Source organism: Megachile rotundata, chromosome 1, assembly GCF_050947335.1.
Source record: "Megachile rotundata isolate GNS110a chromosome 1, iyMegRotu1, whole genome shotgun sequence".
NCBI classification, from domain to species: Eukaryota; Metazoa; Arthropoda; class Insecta; order Hymenoptera; family Megachilidae; genus Megachile; species Megachile rotundata.
This window is the reverse complement of record NC_134983.1, coordinates 14,310,121-14,331,163: the sequence shown is the minus strand read 5'-3', so window position 1 is coordinate 14,331,163 and position 21,043 is coordinate 14,310,121. Positions and strand designations below refer to the sequence as shown.

Sequence of the window (21,043 nt, the reverse complement as noted above, 5' to 3'; positions counted from 1 at the left end):
TAATTATTTTAGTTATATTTTTCCCGCCATTCGAGAGATAACACACTTTTGAATTCTATTTTAAAAATAAAAAAAGAATTAATTATTCGTATATGAGGGACAAAAACGAAAAGTTATCAGCCAAACGGAGTCGAGAAAGAAATTAAACAGAAGCATTCGAATAAATAACCTGTCAAAAGTTTCGAGAAAATTCTTAGAAGCGTCTGGTCACAATTTACGAGAGAAAAGACATTGAAGTGGAATTTCTACACTAACCGCCAAATATTCAACTTCAACAATGCCAAACTTGATTCGATTAAATAAAATGAAGAACTAACTTTCAACTTGATCGGTAAATTATCTTCCAACTAAAAATCATGGCGTCGTACCGCGAAAAATGACCGGAAAGGATACGTTTCGATATGCAATCGATAACAAAATCGAGATCTCGACCGTAAGATGAACGTTTCAATCGTAACCTCCGAAACGTCGATGCTTTTTATTCGAAGTTCGTACGAAATATGGCGAACGTGTTCAAAACGTACGACTTCGCCGATGACGCAATTACTCAAAGTTTCCTTATTTTTGCACGTCGACAAATTCTAATAAAAAGAAAAAGAGTAATCTTTCAAGAAAACGGTTGAGCAAGATACGTATAACAAATACGATAAACAAAATTCACTCGCGATATCGACAACATTGACGACAATGAGATTCTCGAATCGATCACAATCACGAAAGTAACTTTTAAAATAGTATTTTAGTACTTACATAAATGGTGAGCGGCGACGTTGCGCTCCGACGGCAGATCGCAGCGGGTATAATATATCCAATAATCCACAAGAGAATAGCGTAGTACTGCACTGATAAAACTCTCACTTTTTCATTAGCCGAATAATCATCGGCTTTTCTTTTAAATCACTGATCAAATATTGCACTTGAAACAGTTGCACCACTCGGAGGTTTGAACGATCAACACTTATCTCGAAGAGAAAAGAAACACCACAAATAGGAAGTTGCATCAACGAAGAGTACACGATGCACTGGTCGACGATTTCCGACGTTCGTAGCCCACGGTTATGTATCCGGGCGACGGAATCTCCTTACTGAAAATCACGAACGGTTTACTTTTCGGCTCACATTTGAACGCGAACCGTGACGATCGCGGGACAGACGCGCGCTTCGTTCGGTGAACTTGGACGAAATCTCGCGACGAATCGGATCGTTTCGGTATCGACACGAACATTGACGAAAGCGCGAAAAATCGAAGCACACTCCGAGAGATCGACGCGTATCGCGCACGAAGTACGGCGAACGAATACGACGCGAAATCCACAGAGGCACTGGTTTTAAACGAAACGAAACGAAAATGACCGAACGACCGATCCAACGGGACACGAACACGCACGAGAACGAGTAGCCGCGTATACCATCGATGATCGAAGATTCTCTCCACTTGTAACCGACAAACAAGAAGGACAGAAATCAAGACGGATTACGTAGGAGAGCGCACGCGCGCGCTTTTGTTACGTAAAAGAAGTGCGCGTCGGTTGAACGTCACCGTCACCACATCAGGATGATGGTACACACTCGCGGACTCCGGCTAAAAGGTGCACGGCGAAGTAGTTGTCGTCGAGAGAGCCGTGTTATATTTTACCGCGGTACGCGAAAGCCACCGTGTGCTAACCTACTTCTCCTTCCGTTGACTGAAACTCTTCGCACCGACGACCGACGACGATGACGAGACACACGCGGGCCTCGCTCGCTCGCGTTTGTCTTCTCCTCTCTACACGCGCGCGCGCACGATTCCCTTCTCGCTTTTGACTTCGCTGTTTGTGTCAGCCGCGACACCGCGAAACCAGAAAACAAACAACTGCCGTCGAGGACGCGTCTTGTTTGCAGGAAAGCTCGACTCTTTTTCACTTGGGCGGAACTCGTTGTCGTTGCGGGTGAAGGGGGGAACGACACACAGAGGGAGAACGGGGGAGACACACACATATAACAACACCACACTGGCGCCCGCGCGCGCGTGCCCACGGGAGGGAATGAGAGAAAGAGAGAAGGAGAAAGAGAGAAAGAGAAAGAGACAGCGCGGCAGAACGACACGATCCGACTACAACGGAGGTCCGACTCGAACTGAGCGCCGAGCGGCTGATCGAGGCCGACGTCGGCCGACTCGGCCGAACCGAGGCGCTCGCCGATAGCGTGCTCCTTCCCTCCCCCTCCCCCGACCATTCCCCTGCCCCTGCCCTCCCGTCAACCATCCCTAGCCTGCCGCTTCACAACCGCCACCCTCTTGCCTCTTGCTCTTCCCTCTCTCGAACTCACAGCGCAACCTTCCTCGCCGCGCTCTCCTCTTTAGTCCTCGCGGCTCTCGGTCTCGCGTTCCCGCTCTTTCCCCTCTCGAACAAGCGAGCCGTCGTGCCTCACCGTTTCTCCCCTCCCGCCCCTGCCGCCCCGCGCGCACGTCCCGCCCGAAGTTTCCGACACACCGGTAACTTATCGGAATTTACTCGTTACTCCGAATTCGTGAGCGACCGCGTGCGCCACCATAATACTGCTCACTAGAATACCGATAGATACGAAACGGTACGAATGAATTTAACGCGATCACGCTGGAGTGACGTTTTGGGGGTATTCGATGGGTATAATGAAATAAGTGAAAATGATATTAATGTTAATGTTGATTGAGCGTGACGTGGATCTGTGGCGTGCGCGCGTCGTCGAGATCAGAATTTATGTGGACCCGTGGCGTTTTCAATCTGTTAACGCTTCCGTCGGTTAAATCGAATACGCGAGTTAAAAATTGCGTTATCGATATACCGTTTAATCGAACGATGCTGCTTCTCTTTTTAAATTTACATCGAATCTTGTAAGACTTACCACGTATTCGTTTTTCCATCTTTACATTTCTGTCAACCTTACCTATTTATGTTTCATGAGGCGCTCTGTGATATTCTCATAGCGATAACTCGTATTTTTTACGTCGTGTCACTTTTAAATTATAATCGCCCGACATTATATCTCTATGGGTTATATAAAAGCTTCATTTTTTAAAATCTTAATAAGACACATGACCATAATAAAACCTCGCATTTCTAATAATTGTTAATCGTTATCGTGGCATTGATACGTGTCTGCCAATATCTCTGATACAACTTTCTCGATACGTTATGAAGCAACATAAGGTAATCGTGTTCGCCTATGTTACGAACAGTGGAAAAACCTGAGAAATATCAAATCGAGAAACATTGGAGCGATTCCAAAAAAAGAGATCATTTCTTTGCCGTGGCTCCTGCTTGTCTCTGGAAACTATCCAGAAGATGTATAGCGTTGATTTCTCGTGTAATATCGTCAGAAGTTCCTCCCTCGAAAAAAGCTGACACGAAGTTTATAACAGCGTGTCACATCTTTCCCTATGCGAGCACTTAAGGCGCGATAAAATATTCTTAGTGTTTCATCAAATCTCCACGTTCCATTAATTGAAATATTTTACAGTGAAACGTTTCGCTAGTTCCTCATCGTTTCATTAATTGTTACCTACGAGTAACCGGTTCTTCGAAATTGATGCGATTTACGCGTAATAACATTAATTGAACGAACACGCGCCTTTCATCGTTACTTGGCAGTAATTTGTATTCGCGTGACGAGTTCGGTGAACTACAGTCTCGTGTACGCGTAGCATTTTTTTGTCAACAATATCTAAAGTACGACGCGACGGTGTACACACGCGAAATCCCGTCGACTTACCAACAATGTTCAGTGAGTCTCCCGTGTATGTACCAACGCGTCGACTAACGTCAATGTCCAACAAGTTGTCGACATCGCGTTTGTAAACAAAGCTACCGATACACTGGTCGACATTAATCACAATGCTAGCGCGTCGTTCCTGTGTCATCTTCGATCATAACAGAAAAACGACACGGTCAATTTTGAGGGACGCTCGTCTAAGGAGACGCGAATGAACTGGCACTTATCCAAAATGTAAATTTTCCGTGAAAAGCACCGGCAGAAGTGCGGACAGCATGTTCGTTTCACTTACATCGCCGTTTAAAGATGAATCATTTCGTTAAAGCGAAACGATTACGGGTCCGTCCGTAATCTAAGGGAGAAGCGGTATAAATTCTATTCCGTGAATTAATAACTTTGCTTTTAATTCATTGCTTCAGGTAACCGGATTAATGAAGACACTGCAATACGTTTTAACAACTTTTATATCTACCAATTATGGAGATTTGGAGGTATTTTGGGATTTAGGGATTTTTGGATATTTGGATTTTGAGATCTAGGGATTTTGGGGTCTAGAGATTTTGGGATTTGGGGATTTGGGAATTTGGGAATTTGGGGAATTTGGGAATTTGGGGATTTAGGGATAAAGGGATTTGGGAATTCGGGGATGTGGGGAATTTGGGGAATTTGGGAATATAGGGATATGGGGACTTGGGAATTCGGGGATTTGGGGATTTAGGGATATGGGGATTTGGGAATTCGGGGATGTGGGGAATTTGGGGATTTAGGGATATGGGGATTTGGGAATTCGGGCATGTGGGGAATTTGGGGATTTGGGGATTTGGGAATTCGGGGATGTGGGGAATTTGGGGAATTTGGGGATTTGGGGATTTAGGGATATGGGGATTTGGGAATTCGGGGATGTGGGGAATTTGGGAATTTAGGGATATGGGGATTTGGGAATTCGGGCATGTGGGGAATTTGGGGATTTGGGGATTTAGGGATATGGGGATTTGGGAATTCGGGCATGTGCGGAATTTGGGGATTTGAGGAATTTCGGGATTTTGGGGATTTTGTGAATTTGGGGATCTCGGAATTTTTGGATCTAGAAATCTAGGGATTTAGGCATATAATAGTAGGAGAACTAGGGATTTTTAGTATCTAGGTATTTTGAAATGTAGAGTTTTTTACATCAGAATTGGGAAATATATGAATATATGAATTTGAGAATAGAGGATTGAAGATCTATGGACTTTGGAACATAGTGATTTGTAGATATAGGTACCGGATACAAAGAGTGAAAAGACATATGCATACAGAAACATGGAGATACATAAATTAGGAGATCTAGTATAACAGCAATGTGACAAAGATCTAGTACAAAGATCTAGTATTATAGTATCATATTAGTATTATACCATAGTATCATAATATTACAAGTACATAGATATCTTTCGATATACAAATGCAGTATATAGAATCTCAGTAAAGTTTGATCATAAGTTTGTAACGGTATAAAATCATCGGAAGTTCGACATTAACCAAAGCTCGACCTCACTGAAAATAATCGGATAACTTTTTCAATGTCGTGGCATTCACTTAAAAAGTAAACAAACAGTCCCATGTCCGTAATTCGCGATAAGGTATCGGCGGGAATTCGCTGAGAACCAAGAACCTTATTATCTGATCATCTTCGCGCGTCAGATGTTCGATAAGTCTGCAAGCATAATAATTTCCAACCGGCGGTACTTCTGAAAATCAAACCGTCTGTCAAGTGAGACTGAATTGGGATTGATTAAAAGAGCGACAGAGAAGGAACACGTAAATGATACACCTACAGTCAAGGACAAAAAGATAACATATTTTCAGCAGACGTGCATTGCAAATACAGTCATTTGTATGAATATTTTTCACATTATCGTTGCTAAGGAGTTTTAAGACCTTTGATACTTCGAATGAAAAGAAGAAAGATAGAAACTAATTTTCATGCAAAGAAACAACTATTTTTTGTACACAATTTTTTACGAAATTTTTTCTGATGTCTGATCATGAAAAATTTTGATGGTTTCTACAAAAATCAATATTCTGTAGAACGAAAATTTCATAAAAAATCGAAAAATTTCACAAACACCAAGCGCCAAATAGTTCCACTTTGTTTCCATATAATCCAATAACAAGTTTTCCACATGCCAGACTCGCGCACAACGAAAACTTTAAAAAACATTACATCTGCTACCTCGACATATGTTCAACCTAAACGAAACTAATACATTTTAGATTCTGGCTCTTTAATGAATTTCAACAAATTAAATCGAAGTATTTAGAAAATTTTCGAACTTGCAGGTTTTTATAAAACAACGGTTCTAAAGGATTTAGAAGGTAGGCAATTTGGGCGAGAGAGAAAAATCGTAGTTGGGTCAAACGGTTCGTCGATCGGAAAGTTTGAGGCTAAAAGCGCGCGCTCGGTTGTATGGGAATGCCATGCCGGTGTGAACCGATGACTTGGCAACATCGCGCACGTTGCAGCGATGCACCCGCTGCACGTAGGGCAACGTCGCAATCGTCCGATGCACGGCTAGCGTCGCACGCGTTGTCGGCTACGCGTGCATGTGCGTAGCTGACGTCGAGAGATCGAAAGAGCGATCGACCGACGCGATGACGGAACTGTCCCCGAGCACGTAGATGACGAGAGCTTCCTCGCGTGTTACCTTGCGCTTACGAGGCACGCGCTCGCGAATCAAGTGCACTTTCAAGGCTGTCGGCAGAAATTTCCTTCGACCTCGTTCGAAAAACTCCGAAGAGACACGTGTTTCCGCTTTTGATCGGTCCCGTTCAGGAACACCGCCGATTACGGAGCCGCGGATAAAACGACCGATCCGTGGGCTTTCGAAACGCTTTGGGGCACTTTCGTGTATTGCGAAAGACTCGATGTGGGTCGTGACCTACATTCCGCTCGCTCTTTCTTCTTCTTTTCCTTCGCACCTTGCTCTATGCGCAGTTCGCGTTATTGCGTCGTCGAACACCGTAATTAACTCTAATTGACGACCGCTCTTTCCGAGTGGGACATGCTTGGCCTTATCTACCAACGAAGGTGATGTACAGGAAGGAGATATTAGAGCTGTTTTTACGGTCAATGGAAGTTTTGCGATCGTGTGTGTGCATGGACGTTTGACGATATAATGCTGGGTACGATGTACATATAATGACGATGTGTAAAATAAAACACATCGAATGGCGAATATAATGTGTGACAAATGCAACACATGATCATGTATGTGACTGTAGATTTATAGGCTTATGTAAGAAAGAGAGGAATTCCAACAGAAAATCAAGACATTGTGATCTGCCCGGGTGGCTGTCTTTTGATGAAGAATTATTGGAAGGGGTTGAAAAATGACAGCTTTCCAGAATACAGCAACATAGAGTATATACATATATAGAGTATATAAAGCTTTTTAAATTTCACATTAAAAGTCCTGTTTAAAACGTGTTATAAACCATAGTTAAATTGTGTTAACAGTTCGTGTACAAAGTTTTCATGAAATATTTAGTTGAATTAAATCTCTGTATTGCCGTATTTTTATACCTCTAAATTACCTCTAAACACTGCATCTGCAAGTCATTCTGTACACCCAAACTTCTTATGTCTTAATTTCACAGGACCCAAAATTCTTTAGAATTCATATATCCCAAAATAGTGCTATATCTCAATATCCACACATTCTGATATCTATACATGTATCAGTATATCTAATCTATGCACATGTATGTCCATATACTTACCTCTGAATTACTGGATCTTTACGATCCCATAATTTCAATGTACCTACTTATTTCACTGTACCTGTAAATTCCTAAATCCAAATAGAAACCTTGTACCACTAACGTGTTATAAAAATGCTATATGTACTAAATGTATAAAAAAAAATGAGTCCTCGACGAAAGTATCTATTACTCATAGCATGGTGTTAATATCCAAAAAAGAGTATTAACAAGCATACAGGTAAGTGTCAGTCAACTTTCGAGCAGGTAACCACAGAAGATGTGAAGCGCGGAAGATCCAGGCGTAGTATTTCAAGCGGAAGGTGTTGCACCGTAACGACATGGCGAAACCATGAAGCGAAGGGAAAGGAAGAGGAGATTGCAGCACGTCGTCAACTAGGAGCGAGCGTTGGTCAAGGCAGGTCAAGTCACGTCTAAAGCTGACACTCCGATCGCGACTGCAATCCGTACAGGAGGTCAGATCGAGCCGTGGAGGTCGGCACACGTGGCCTTGAACCACGTGCACGTCCATGACTTTATCGAAATAGAAAATATAGATTATACCGCGTTGTTCCTCTCTGTTTTCCGCCGTTCGTATTCCCCCGTGCTTCGCCTGTCTGTTTTCCACCCGTTCTCGCTTCAATAATTCCAGCTTCGATTAAAAGTAGTGTTGACACGTATTGAATATCGAACATCGCAGAACGCGATGCTTCGAATACACGTATTTGACGCAGAAATGAAATTGAACGGTAAAACGCAACTGGCTGGATGCGATTTGAATTCAATTTTTTTTTTTTTTTTCAATAATGCTTTATGGATGTGCAAACACGTCTGGATATTGATAATTGGACGCAGGCAAATGTTTAGCTTCCGATCGAAATCTCCGGTTTCGGGTGCGCGTCCGCAGAAAGAAATGTTTAGATTTACAAGTTCGATTCGCGGAATTGAAAAAGAAAAGAATGATACTGCATCATCGATATCTGTACTGTACATATTGGGGGTGTCGAATAGCGACAACAGAGGAATAACAAACGATCGCGTAAACTCGATAGGAAACAAATAAATCGTTTTACTGCCTTATACATAGATTTTCGAAACGTACCGATGCGGCTTATCGGTTTTCATTATTTGCCTCCCCTTCGTGATTTTACGAGTGTTTCCTTCGTTCTAACGCTCCGGTTACAGCTCTCTAGTTTATCGTAATCATTTCACCCGTTCATAACCGGCATATTTATGCTGCAATTAACTCTCGTTAGCGGAAAGCCCATCAAGTACATGACTACGTCGGTATATCAGCCACAGTACACCGCGGGCTGATTTCGTTATGCCGTTGCAACGTGCCGACGCAATTCTCTGCGTGAAATTAACAACGCGGCTCTCCTCGAGAACTGTCTCAATGACCTATACTTAAACGTCTTATTATCATTATTATTCACGATACACATTTAATGAACCGTGGAAACAGCGAAACCTTATAAAACCATTTCGCCAACGAAAGTAATTTCTGCTTCCAATTTTTATCATTCAAACCTTTCGTAAGAAGATTGACCCAATAATCGTAAAATTCTGTTATCGATAATGTTCTCGATAAATATCGAAAATATTGAAATGTTAGGAATTATCGGTAGCATGGTCAAGATCGTTAAAGCGAATGAATGGCTCAAGTGCTTCTGCTGATAACAGCGAATTAATGGAACGAGTCATTTTGTTTTACAACTTTGGAATTTTCAGGATTTTCAATTTTAAAACGTTTTATTCGACACACGTTTGTTATTTTTATAATGTTATTTATCGTAGGTGTATTTACTGTGTGCTAGATTATCGGCAATATAACGAGAGTCTACTGTAGCTCCGACGGAACAAAATGATCTAAAATATGAAACCTGTCGCGCTCCACTTACAGTCGAACGTACAATTAACTACAACAGGAAGTATATTGACGTAGACATAGGTACCAACTCACAATTTAAAAACAACGTAAAAAAGATAATAGAAATCTTAAGCAACCGAAGCCAAAGAAAATCTACCATAATAAAATAACAGGGATGTAAAGTTACAAATTGTGTAAAACCATCGTCATTTTAAAAACCACCCGTTTGTACAATTACAGGAATACACATTTCTTCAGGTTTGTAAGAAGCTTAACGGCAGCGACAGTACGCAAACATCGATCGTTTGAAACTTTCATGAAAATAAACAGAGCTTCGTGCAGGGTTTTTCCTCGTTCGGCAAGAAACTGTCGAAAGGTACATCCGAGTCGATTTCCGTAATCGAATGAAAGGTCTCTTAACGATACTGTCGCTAGAAATCGATCGATAAGTTTCGACGCGTAATCTTGACCTTACCACTGTTAAGTATGCCAACATAAAGCGCGCCATCTTTCCCGAAGAATGCGAGATACGAACAGTTCTCTAATCAACGCCGCGGTAAATCACTCTTTCCTTCCTGAGAAACGCGTGACTGTATTTTATCGAGGACAAAAGCAATTTCGCGCGTTCCTCTCGTTATTTACGCGTGTGCAATAAATCCGAAACCGACGTCGCGTAATCGTAATGGAGGATTTTACGCGCGAAAATTAAAAGCGGAGCGCCGCTGAAAAAAAGAAACGAGATAAGACAGGGAAAGAAGAAAAGGTGAAGAACAAGCGTGTGCTTAGCACTGACTAACCCCATTTGCTAGCGAAGCGAGAGAAATCCATTCCAAGGTGCGGAACATTACCCAAAGCATCGGCCGGGGCCCTGAAACCCAGCCATGGTTGCCATGGTAGCCGCGTCCATCCCCCTCTTCGTACTTGCCTCGTACAACCCTCCGTAGCCCATTTTCCACCCCTTGCTCTGCCGACGCCCACACCACCGCCATCACCACCACCACCACCATCGCTACCACCTCCAACGATGTCCATCCCCTACCATCCTCCTCGTCCCTTCTTCGACTATCTTTTTCATTTTTCATCCCTTCACGTCCCTGCGATACCATTCGACGACGATCGTTCTATATCAATTTACGACATCAATTCCTGTACGATCAATTATTCGTCCCGACTTTCTGACTGATAGCGTTCTTCCGATGCGAAGGTACCGTATCGGATTCGTGTATCGTTCGACGGATCTGCGGTGTTTAATCCTAATTGATACAATTCGTTTGAAAATTGTGGACAATTTTTTTGTCGGGTTAAGTATGAAGCAATGAGTTAAGTCATTGTGGGGTAATTTGGTTGGATTAAGTGTGAAGCAAGTACGAATTTGGTTGGGTTAAGGTAGGTTAGGTGCTACGGTACCATATCGGATGTCGTGTATCGTCCGACAGGTCTGCTGTGTTTAACACTAATTGATACAATTCATTTGCAGATTATGAACAATTTTAATTGTACAATTTTTCCTGTATCATTCTTTTTGGCTAAGTATGAGGTAATGACAAGTACGAATTGGGTGCGAAACAGGTGCGAATTTGATGAATCGTTGATTCCAAATGTTACGCTTCTCGTAAGAACCCTGTATGTGTGTCGCCTGCAGTGAAAGGATTATTGCGGTTTACGCCGAGAAAGAGGAAAGTTGCTCGTCAGTCGGACAGATAGAGCAAACTTAAAGGGTATATCTGTTCGAACAGTGCAACCAGAACTTGCGAGAAAGTTAGTATCCTAAATGGTCCCCCCGGTGGCATGCTGCCACAAAGTTAATCAGCAGTATTATCGGTTCTATTTGTGGTTATAATTATGGTAAATCATTAACAGATTGTAACAGACGTAATATAACTTATCGCAACAATCGAATCGTTTTATTTAATTAATAATTAACCTTTCGACAAACGCTCGGTTAATTTTACTGCGGTACTGTCCGAACTTTCAACGAAACAAATTGTTTCGGTCGCAACAGTATCATTTTACAACGCACTGTTTGGAAATAAGAAAAATCAAAACGACCCATGTTGGTTTCGCAATTTTCTCAAGATTAGAATTTTCAAGAGGTTTCCTCGTTAGAACAGGCAAACTTTGTATCCGTTGCAAGTAAGACTAAACTAACCAGGCCAGTTAATAAGAAGTTGACCGAGGGGAAACAAAAAGAGAGAGAAGGATGTGAGTAAGAAAGTTTACGCGGAACTTTCGACGCATAATTACGAACTCAACGGCTACGAACGGAATTTAATTCTGGAATCGGGAGCACTGATTACTGTAACACATTTCAGTTCAGATACTTTTCCAGACAATCGCGTTTTCGTGATACCTAGTTCGGGATGGGAAATCCAATGTGATGATGACATGGACATAGACATAGACATAGGTATAAACAAAGAGACAGACATAGACATAGACATAGGTATAAACATAGAGACAGACATAGACATGTATTATACATATACATGTATATGTATATGTACACATGCATATACATAGACATGGACATAGACATAAACATAGACATAGACATAGACATAGACATAGACATAGACATAGACATAGACATAGACATAGATACAGACATATACATAGACATACACATATAAATATATATATACACACACATGCACATACACATATAGTACGTATATGTACGTATACATGTTGACATACGATGACGAACTAACGATGTGCCCTTCAGTACCGAACAATATAATTGAACAGCTCTTGTACCCAATCGAAAAATACCAAATTTGATGTAATATAGTAAGAAGAAATAGTAAAAATAACATATAAAAAATAGAAGGTAGAACATAATCTAAGAAGGTGATGCTGAGTACTGATAAAAGACACGTTGGCGTTCGCGGGTGTCTAGAACGGAGCCGACGAGTCCGCTTAGGGCCGACGTCGTCGAATTAGTTTCCAGGTAGACTGGGACAAGATTGTAACGGTACTCGCTCGATCGTGGCAGGATGGGATGGAATGGCATGGCATGGAGTTACAAGGCGGCGCGCGCGGTTCAGTGACCGACCGACCGACCGATCGACTGCTCGCCACGTCGGGAGAAAGAGCACGAAGAAAGGAAAAAAGAAGGAAGGAACGACAGAGACACACACAGGAGATCCCCGAGTACTCCGTTTCAGAAGTGGTACTCGTCTCGCTACTTGCGGTCTCGTAACTCAATTCTTAAGCGGATATCGTTTGCACCGGTACGACGCGTTGATAACAAAGAACAGCAACACGCTCCGACTATCGTAGATTAAAGACGACAAACTTCTGTATTGTATGGCAAACTCAGACTGCAACAAACTACAGAATGCTCAAAAAACAATGATCATGCTTTACAGAGTTGGCTGTTGTCGAAACCAGGTTGCAAGTACAAATCGCTTGAGTCGATTGTTTTTTAATTAACCAACTAATACCGTTTATCGAACGATCGTATGATTAATTAGCGCTCTGACGTTGGAGTTTCAAACTTTCCTTGTACTACGTGCAACTTATTTTTATGTACGATAGGTTAACTTCGAAACGAGTTCGTAAAGCAATTTTAAGATCTCGCGAGATTCGAAAAAAGTCTGAAATGAAATTTTGATCGCTGCTACCTCGGTTTGTCGTTCGAGAGCGTGGGAAGTGGATCAATCGTATAAAATAAATGGATCGCGCGATATTGGTATTTGGTAACAGTAAGTACAATATTTGATGTAAGGATAAAAATAACGATAATTCAATAGAAATCCAATTATGTAAGTGGCCGAGAAAGTGTACCGTCCGCGTAAAGATTGAAAAAGCTCCCGGTTTTCCTGTGCAGTGTAAACTATCGAGGTTGCGAGCCGCTATTGCATTTGGTTCTGTTGCTTCGCCGCAAGTCTTGATGCAATTTTCGAAAGCACGCAAAGTTGTATTCACGATATAAACGTTGGCGCCACCCTTCTCTTACATCAGCCGATTCACCTACGCATACACACTGAATTGCGGGTGTAGCCCCTTGCTCAGCTGAATAAATTACACAATTTCCCTTCTTGTTCCCGCTTCTCTTTCCTTCTCCTCTTCTCCCCTTCCACGGTCCTTCCACTGTTTCCTCCTTCTCGAGTATTGTGTTTCGCTCCCAGGGGATCCATGAAACGAATGGAAACGACAGACGTGCCAGTTCGTTCGCGCCACCACCGAAAAGAACTTTCTTCGCTTTTGTTCGAAAATACGTTAATACGGAAACACGGAAATACTAGTTCACCTTTTTCAATTCATTGATCTGTATCAAAATTATTGACTGATGTCTAGGGATATTAGGATGTTTAGAGATTTCGGGATCTAGGTATATTTGGGGATCTAGGGTTATTTGGGGATCTAGGAATTTCGGAATCTAGGGATATCGAAATCTGAAGATATCGACGTCTAGGAATGTTGGTATCTAAAGATGTTGGGATCTAGAGATATCGAAATCTAATCATGTCGATATCTAAGAACATCGAAGTCTAGAAATATCACAATGTAGATATAACGAAAAGCACATCGATATCCAGGAATATTGAGATCTGAGAATATCAAGATCTACATATATCGATATCTAGAAATATCAAGATGGAAAACGAAGTACAAACTTTCTAAGTTTGATAAGTGACCCTGTGAAGTCCCACTAAATTTTATACTAATTTCTTTAGAACTTCATAAAATGGAAGAAATTTGTCCGAATAATTTAAAATATTTGAGACAAATGAAGGAACGGAATTTACAAGCCTCCTATATCATCCTCATGAGACAAATGAATCACCCGAGGAATGTACTTTTTCACAAGTCTTCACCTATTTATTCAGATATGCAGAGGTATCCACACTGATGAATCCACTAAGCAAGTCCAGGGTGAAACGTAACTCCGTACCTCTTTCTTTTTCCTCGCGTTTTCTCGACGCAACTGTCGCACGGAACAGCGCTGAAGAAATTACTAGCACCCCACTGGTACGGGTAAAAAGCGACATTTTAATACACTCGACACGTCTAATTTCGAGATTGTAGTATAATTCTAGAATTTTAGAATGCGCTACAGCGTTTCGTATTACACAAAGTATTACTCTTTGCTACTACCGTGTTAAAAATCTATAACACCATGCGCCATACTAAACATGGCTACTTGTACAGTGTACGACGTATAAGTAGATTATAATCGATTGTTTCCCAGTGACTCGGAAGTCTGACCACGAACGATCCCATTTTACTTTCGTATCCTATCGTTGCGGTGACACAAGCGTCGTCAACAAAGTTACACAAAGTTTATTTTCGCTTGATCACTTTCGGTCAAGGTTAACCAATATACAGTATCAAATATGCAAGTTATCGCGTAAAATTTACAATTCTATTTGCGGATCAATTATTAAAATCCTATCATAGGCGTGTTATAAACTGTTACATATATCTTACACATTCGCTTAAAGAGCACCAGGAAGGTCAGACTATTAATAGAGCAACCTGGGATCATCGGGCTCTCGACCATCGAGTGTTCTATCGTTGTCTTACATATCGGAATATTGCGCTCGTTTAAGGCTTCGCCCGTACGAAACTATTAGATCGTATCGGGGAACTATCGATTTGGGAAATAATCAAATCAGGGAATTATTGAATCGATGTTGGTAAATCAGGGAATCACTGAATTGGAAAATTGTCGAATCGGGAAGTTATCGAATTAGGGAATTATCGAGTCTGGAAGTTATCGAATTGGGAAATTATCTAGCTGGGAAATATCGAATCGGATTTTTGCTAAAAATTGATACATTTTACAAAGCAAATATATCCAATTATTCAAATTAAATTAAACACGATAATAGACAAGAAAAATGATTTCGAAAGAACGAAAGGTATCTGTGAAAGTATAGCATAAAGTTTGGAACGTAATCGACCGGTATTCGACTCGAGAATACCTGAGCGCAGTAATAGTTAAAAGGTGTCGTTGTCACTTGTATCGCCGTGTCGTGACTTTATCGGCAACGTAACCGAGAAAATCGAGGGAACGAAAGAAGAGATAGCGTGTGTATAGCGTAAGAATCGAAGGAATGGGAGGGAGAGCCGGAGAATGCTGCAAACACGCGGCTAACTTCGGCCGGTCGTGAAAGTGCCGTAAGTCACGTTTTAACGAGCGCCCGATTTATACCGTCGACGTTCCACTAACCTCGCAACGACGACGCTGCTGCGCGCGTCGATTCCAAAGACGTTCAGGCAAAAAGCTGCGAACGCAGCATGCAAAAATAAACGTTGTCGATCTTTTCGAATCGATCATCGTACGCTATCGCCCTCCTGACTTTTATGCGTATTTTGCAGCTTCCTCGGTGCGAACTGTTTCTTATTTTATCCGACGTTATACGTTATTTCGATGGTCCGTCGGAGGATTCGCGCAAAAAAGGCGGGAGTTTCGTGCACACGGCTGCTGTTGAGGATACTTATTGCACCCTCAGGAACAGTAAACCGTGCAGGCGGTTTATTGTTAGATAAGAAAAGCGGCTGAATTTTTAATATGTATGATTAATGCCATCCACGTGACACTAGTACACATTTATAGAAAAACAAAATTAAATGTCAATTACTTCTTGATCACTGGTATGATAGGATATCTAATCAGCGTTACGGGACTGAACAATGCCTATTCATATAATGGAAGTGAATAACGCACGCTTATATTACTCAAGGGTATGTTAAGCTATATAACATAAGGCTATATAAAGCGACGCTATGAAATGCTTGATAATATAACATGGAATAATAATGCGTCGCAATGTAACGCGTGACAACATAACGCATAGCAATGTGGCAACAATATATGGCGATATAACGTGTGACAATATAAAACATGGCAATATAGTGCGAGACAATATCACGCGGTAATATAACACATAGCAACGTGGCGATATAAAACGTGGTAATATAGTGCGAGCCAATATAACGCATGGCAATACGTGGCGATATAAAGTGTGGCAATATAGTGCGAGACAATATGACACACGGTAATATAACACATAGCAACGTGGCGATATAAAACGTGGTAATATAATGCGAGCCAATACAACGCATGACAGTACATGGCGATATGAAACGTGGCAATATAGTGCGAGACAATATGACACACGGTAATATAACGCATAGCAACGTCGTGGCGATATAAAACGTGGTAATATAGTGCCAGCCAATACAACGCATGGCAGTACATGGCGATATAAAGCGTGGCAATATAGTGCGAGATAATATGACACACGGTAATATAACGCATAGCAACGTCGTGGCGATATAAAACGTGGCAATATAGTGCGAGACAATATAACACGCGGTAATATAATACATGGCAATGTAAAGCGTGGCAATATAATACAAGACAAAATAAAAATATGATAATATAACACACGGCAATATAACACGAGGTAATATAACGCGCGGCTATGCATTGTAATAAAAGAATGTCTAAACCGGAATTTAACGATGCAATGGAAAAAACCTTGACCTCGAGGTCAATAAAATTACAGAAAGTAGTATAATTGAATTGCGAACAATGGACGTTTTGCATTTATTGTTTGCCACGTACATGCATTTAATCCCAGAATTAACTTGTCACATTTGTTCCGAAACAGATTATTGTTCCTATTACTTTTTAATCTTTAGAAAGAGTTCTAAACGCACTTCATTTCCATACTGGTAAATGCACGTGCTCGCACAGATATGTGAATCGATATTACCTGTGTCGTTACGTAGAATCTAATTGTCTGTCACAAACATGTAATCGTATTCTCTACACAAGTTTCTCTGCGCGGTATGTATCTAATACATGTCTGCTGTAGATTGTTCATGTGTATTAATGTGTTTGTAATGCGAACATACGCGTACTAATCGTACCGTATGTTTACATCTGTAAGTAACGATTAACAATATCTGAATATACGAGTAATATCATATATATAAGTGAATGTGCGACTGCATTAATTTGTACGTATATGTTCCGTCAAACACTGAATCAGTGTTTGTGATAACAAAGTAATAAACGGGAATGTCAATGTATTCACAAATGAATGCGGCACTTTGTAATATACGGCATCACGCTTGATTGCGGATGATTCAAAGTATTCGTATCGGCGTTTTTATGATTCACCTACTTTTAAGAATTTAATTTATACCGTTTAAGTTAATGTAAATTACCCGACTCTGATAACGGAACTATTATTTGCTACAATTTACATTCATAATTAAAGTGCTTTGCATGACTAAACCATCGTAAAGTAGAACGTAATGATATTTTTAAATGACTCGGTAAACAAAAATTATGATAATTCTATTTTTACATGCTTTAATTTTTTGTGGATTCAATTTTTGAATGGGATCACTCGCAACATCTAGCGGATAATTTCTGGTACTGACAGAACTGCATTTTACTTACTTTTGCTTTAGACGTACTACTGGTGCCACTTAACGGATAGTGGAAGAAACAAACACAGTGATACTATGTTTCCTATATCATCGACGAGAGGCAGTATAGTGTACAAACTGTTCTGAACACATAATCCACAACTTTGGACCCACAAAGTATATTATAGTCACTATAACGTCAATGCTAATAAATACATAATAAATATATAGCATATTAATTAATAAAATCAATATTAATTGAATAAAAAAAAAATCGAACCAGTGGCGCCATCTCTCCGGCGAACAGGGTGAACTACACACTTTTGAAACAGCACTTTAATTAGTTCTCATCTTCTGCCGCTAGATGGCGACACATACCCTAGAAACCCTGAAGGTAATTAGAATTGGCCTAAGAATGGTTAAAAATTGATGATAATTTGGTAAAGCTAATTCGAGATTAATATACGTCAAATTAAATTGGAGAGCAAGTAATTAACTTCGAAATGTTTTGACTTTACAGAAAGCATCGATAGATGGTAATATCGTAGTGTACGTGGCGGTCTTCTTAAAGTCGTGAACCGCATTCTGCTGCAGCTACTTCAAGTTTTTAATTTCTACCATATGATATGTGTATAACATATGTTTTTACAAACAAAATATATATCCTATGTACCGTATACGGTATTCGATGAAAATGTTACAAAAGGTATATGTAAAAGCATAATTAATTCACTCATCCAACTGGTGTCCCTCTAGTTTCACTCTTCACTTCATGGTCATATACACGGTGAGCAATAATACATATGCGAATAATAAAACCACCTTTGGAAACCTATAAAAATACTTAAAAAATGAGTATATACAACAAAAGAAAACAACTTGTAAGATACAGTATTAAAAATGATTCAATAGTTCGTGAAATACTTTGAACTCAAAAATATATTTTCAAAATATTTTTGAAAAGTGTGCGCATTACTTTTGATTGCGGAGTATTTAGAATCAATCAGAACAGGCGTGCGCAATATGAACGAAACTAGTTATCTAGTAATGTTGCACCCAATGAACAAAACGTAACAAGCGCTATGAATCTTGAAATCCTGTAGCAATGTAGGGTTCTAATTTCGGCAACTTCAGATAAAATAAATGCTGTCACAACGTACAATGAAAGCAGTTACGCACTGTTTCGAAATTGAAACGAAACATGTGTGAACATTAAGAATTATCCTTAAAGCTTGTTTTATTTTTCTTAATTAAAGGAAAATACCCGAAGTGTTACACTTTCCCGGTGATGTAAAACACCGTAAAAACGTTTACCGTGCTATGACATTTATTAATTAATACTGTTTGTATAACAGTAATAAGATAGTGCAGCCTGGAACAATAGGAAAAATACTTTTAGTGTCGAAGTATTATAAATGGCCCTATTATTCACAAGCATGTGGGACTCTACAATGTTTTTAAGCACCTTAACCCCAAAATTTTATGTTGCCCTTACTGGAACATCATCTTTAATTTCTGGATTGATTCTTATTTTTGAATGGTGGTATTTTAGAAAATACGGCACCTCCTTTATCGAACAAGTATCATTAAATCACATTTCTCCATGGATCGGGGGAGGCGACAGTGGGTCAGATGGGAATAATTCAAATTTGAATGGTTCCAATTCGAATCAACAAAATGTTCCAGAGTGTAAAGTTTGGCGTAATCCAATAAATTTATTTAGAGGGGCTGAATATCAAAGATTCTATTGGGCTACAAATAAAGAACCATTAACGTATTATGATATGAATTTATCTGCTCAAGATCATCAAACATTCTTTACCTGTGAAGGTGATACAGGTAACTGTATTTAAAAAGACGATATTAGCATGTTGTCAGCTTTAGATATTCATTGTTCGGTTTTAATAGGTAAAGCTGAATATGAAATAATGCAAACAGCTTGGAGAGAACGTAATCCAGTAGTGCGAATTAAAGCTGCGCATAGTGCTCTTGAACGTAATCCTGATTGTGCTCCTGCATACATATTACTAGCAGAGGAAGAGGCTACTACTATTGTAGAGGCAGAAAAAATTTTAAAGCAGGCTTTAAAAGTAGCAGAAAATAATTATAGGAAGTCTCAGAGTACTCAACATCAAGGATCGATCGCAGAAGCTATACATAGAAGAGATACAAATGTATTAATTTACATTAAGCGAAGATTAGCTATGTGTGCAAGAAAATTAGGAAAATTAAAAGAAGCTGTAAAAATGTTTAGGGATTTAACGAAAGAAGTACCACCAATTATGAATGTACTAAATATTCATGAAAATTTAATTGAAGCTTTATTAGAGATGCAAGCATATGCAGATGTACAGGCAGTATTAGCAAAGTACGACGACATAAGTTTACCAAAATCAGCAACTATTTGTTATACAGCAGCACTGTTAAAAGCACGAGTAGTTGCTGATAAATTTTCGACGGATATTGCTAGCAAAAGGGGTTTAACAACTCCAGAAATGATAGCTGTTGAAGCTATTCATAGAGCTGTGGAATTTAATCCTCATGTACCTAAATATTTATTAGAAATGAAACCTTTAATTTTACCTCCTGAACACGTTCTAAAACGAGGCGATTCAGAGGCAATTGCTTATGCATTCTTCCATCTTGCTCATTGGAAACAAATGGAGGGTGCTCTTAATTTATTACATTGCACTTGGGAAGGTACATTCAGAATGTTACCTTATCCTTTAGAAAGAGGACATTTATTTTATCCATATCCAACTTGTACAGAATGCGCAGATCGCGAATTGCTACCTTCGTTCCACGATGTAAGCGTATATCCGAAAAAAGAATTGCCCTTTTTTATTTTATTTACAGCCGGTCTATGCTCCTTTACAGCACTCTTAGCACTTTTAACGCATCAATACCCTGACACTATGGGTGTAGTTGCGCGATCAATGCTTGCCTGGTTTTCTCATCCATTTTATTACATTTTAGACAAGTTAGAAGCAATATTACCTTCTAATTTATTACAACAGCTCTCTAGAATATAAGACATTTGTATGATCTCTGTAATCATGACTTATTGTGATATTTATGATACTTATGCTTTCATTGTCATATACATCAATTATATATTTACATCCGTACTTCCCGAATTTCTTATGACTGATATCGTAATACATGTGTATTTACAGAATTAACTATTTACTTAACGTTGTTAGTTAAAAACCTCATATAACGATCAATGTACAATCAATAAAAATTTGAATATCTTTGAATCCTGTTTTCTATTTCTTCGCGTGTAGTCTGGATTAAAATTCTTAT

The 21,043-nt window shown here is 39.9% G+C and overlaps 2 protein-coding genes across 4 annotated transcripts in view; one reads left to right on the top strand and one right to left on the bottom strand.

Moving 5' to 3' along the window:
* The window catches only part of LOC100877383 (uncharacterized), a 361,812-nt gene extending 359,653 nt beyond the window's left edge, over positions 1-2,159 (bottom strand). The window contains exons 1-2 of one of the 3 annotated variants that reach the window (XM_076534898.1): positions 1,410-2,159; positions 751-1,085 (exon numbers count right to left, since the gene is read on the bottom strand). The gene's annotated coding sequence lies outside the window, so the exon portion shown is untranslated. The remainder of the gene's footprint in view (positions 1-750; positions 1,086-1,409) is intronic. The other 2 variants (XM_076534904.1, XM_012297573.2) reach the window with 2 other exon arrangements.
* Positions 2,160-18,779: 16,620 nt separating this feature from the next.
* Positions 18,780-20,997, top strand: LOC100877271 (protein ST7 homolog). The gene is made up of 2 exons (XM_003700142.3): positions 18,780-19,576; positions 19,646-20,997. The coding sequence occupies exons 1-2, from the start codon at positions 19,153-19,155 to the stop codon at positions 20,767-20,769; spliced, it is 1,548 nt and encodes a 515-aa protein (XP_003700190.1). The 5' UTR covers positions 18,780-19,152; the 3' UTR covers positions 20,770-20,997.
* The last annotated feature ends 46 nt before the right edge of the window (positions 20,998-21,043 follow it).

Excerpts from the sequence above, each read along its gene's own strand:
- LOC100877271 (XM_003700142.3), top strand. The coding sequence starts at position 19,153 with ATGGCCCTATTATTCACAAGCATGTGGGACTCTACAATGTTTTTAAGC. Across the intron at positions 19,577-19,645 it reads TACCTGTGAAGGTGATACAG|GTAAAGCTGAATATGAAATA; the intron begins GTAACTGTATTT and ends CGGTTTTAATAG.